The sequence below is a fragment of the Nansenia antarctica genome, assembly GCF_963989245.1.
Source record: "Nansenia antarctica genome assembly, chromosome: 19".
NCBI lineage: Eukaryota > Metazoa > Chordata > Actinopteri > Argentiniformes > Microstomatidae > Nansenia > Nansenia antarctica.
This window is the reverse complement of record NC_137692.1, coordinates 24,385,534-24,388,033: the sequence shown is the minus strand read 5'-3', so window position 1 is coordinate 24,388,033 and position 2,500 is coordinate 24,385,534. Positions and strand designations below refer to the sequence as shown.

General features: G+C 46.2%; 1 protein-coding gene across 1 annotated transcript in view; it reads right to left on the bottom strand.

Moving 5' to 3' along the window:
* phldb1b (pleckstrin homology-like domain, family B, member 1b) overlaps nt 1–1,435 on the bottom strand; it is a gene marked incomplete at its 5' end in the record, with an annotated part of 82,344 nt that extends 80,909 nt beyond the window's left edge. The window contains one exon of the mRNA XM_080549196.1: nt 1,376–1,435. Coding sequence (XP_080405322.1) covers nt 1,376–1,435 — 60 coding nt within the window. The remainder of the gene's footprint in view (nt 1–1,375) is intronic.
* Nucleotides 1,436–2,500: the final 1,065 nt, after the last annotated feature.

Here is a 2,500-nt window from a genome sequence, read left to right as displayed (position 1 = left end):
TCTCTCCCTCCCTCTCTCTCTCTCTCACTCATTCTCTCTCTCTGTCTCTCTTTCTACAACCACCCCATCTCTACAGCATGGGTTCTGAGTGGTGACAGACCATGATGAGAGGATGGTGACAGACCATGATGAGAGGAGTGGGGATAGATAGATAAAGACTTGAAGGTCAAGGCTAGTAGTGGGTAGGACACAGGGGAGGCTGGTGGAAGTAGAAATCGATGGACGGGCTCAAAGATGAATCAATGAATGAAACAATTTGTTTACCCCCATTATGACATCACAGGGGAATTCCACAGGACCTTTTCTCTTCATTCCTTATTTATTATTTTGTTTACTATAGAACTTAGAAAATTCCCATTTTCTCATAATGCACATAGACACTGCTATGGTTGCTGGAGATACTGAAAATGTGTCATGTTGAAAAGTGAAGTGTCGCTTTAAGAGGGTTGAAAGTGTTACTGTACATTACAATCAATATGTTGCACCCAGACGCATATTGATTGTAATGTACAATGATACGTCCGACTACACACAGTTAAGTCTGCCCCTCAGCACTGCGTCTCCTGAAGACACCCGCTTTCCCCTCTACTGTGTCCCTAAGAACTTCTATTGCCCCCCTTGTACTGTTTCTCTGTTTCTCCCCAAAAAATAAATAAAAAGGTTTAGAAGAAGGTGATAGAAGAAGGTTTTTCCTTCTATCAATGGCCCCGGGCCTGAGCTGGATTACTCTTCCTGCTACGACTGGTGGATTGATGATTCACTTGCTTAGTCAAATTTATTGATTTTAAGTCGCTTTGGAATAAGGCGTCTGCTAAATGCCAAAAATGTAAATGTAAATGTAAATGTAGTGAAGTCTACGGCGTCTCCAGACTGTCTGTGGAAATGCAGATGCATCTGCTGTGTGCTGCTGCTCCCCTGTGGCTCTCATAGAACTATTCATCTCTCTCTCTCTGTCTCTCTCTGTCTCTCTCTCTGTCTCTCTCTGTCTCTCTCTCTCTCTCTCTCTCTCTCTCTCTCTCTCTCTCTCTGTCTCTGTCTCTCTCTCTGTCTCTCTCTCTCTCTCTCTCTCTGTCTCTCTGTCTCTCTGTCTCTCTCTGTCTCTCTCTGTCTGTCTCTCTCTCTGTCTCTCTCTCTCTCTGTCTCTCTCTCTCTCTGTCTCTCTCTCTCTACTGTACACTCTCTCCATTCCTATTCCCTCTATATCGTTTGAATTTTTTTTCTCTCTCTCTCTCTCTCTCTCTCTCTCTCTCTCACACACACACACACACACACACATGCAGTGCATTGTCAGCCACCTGAGTCCCAGCGGTTAGAGGTGAACATTACACTAGGTCTAGGACAACACACACACACACACACACACACACACACACACCTGTAGCAGCTGATGGGTCTGCCGTCCGCAGTCGGCCAGGTTGCTGTTCAGACTGTCCATGTCCACTGAGTTGTCGATCACCTCCTCAGACACATGGAGATCCTGCAGGAGAAACACACAGCTGTGAGAACAGGGAGACACACACACACACACACACACACACACACACACTCACACATTTGAATACTTTATTTGGTTCCACAAATCATATTACACAAACAGGGAATCAAATATTTCGGGGCTACGCAGCACTGAACACTCAAGGGTCACGTAACACCTCCTTCTCCACACGGCCAAGCTGCCAATAATAGCAGAGACAGAGCAACATTTGGCCTGTTTGGCCTTTCTTTTAGTCATTGCAGCAATTCTCAGACCCCTCATGGTGCATTTATATACATGGCCCAGACTTCCAAATACAAGTATACTGAAAACATACAGACACACACACACACACACACACACACACACACACACGCACACACTTAAACACTTGAATGAGCATTTAGAGAAAGGTAAACCATGTGTACTGGGTTTTCCTGTGAGTCAGTTGACTCAGTGTTGTGATTCATCCCTTTAACACACACAGTACACACACACACACACACACACACACACACCGCACACACACCGTACACACACACCGTACACACACACACACACACACACACACCGCACACACACACCGTACACACACACACACACACACACACACCGTACACAGGGGAGACTGGCTTTACAAACACATTCTGCTGATTTCCCCACTAAGACAAAACACACACACACACACACACACACACACACACTCACACTCACACACACCCCAAAAGGGTATTAGATCTCCCTTGAGATCTGACACATTCACAGGAAAAGCAGCCGTCTCGCGTCTGTTTGTCCTCCTGCCTCTCTCTCTCTGTCTCTGTCTCTCTGTCTCTCTCTCTGTCTCTCTCTCTCTCTGTCTCTCTGTCTCTCTCTCTCTCTCTCTGTCTCTCTGTCTCTCTCTCTCTCTCTCTCTCTCTCTGTCTCTCTGTCTCTCTCTCTGTCTCTCTGTCTCTCTCTCTCTCTCTCTGTCTCTCTGTCTCTCTCTCTCTCTCTCTGTCTCTCTGTCTCTCTGTCTCTCTCTCTGTC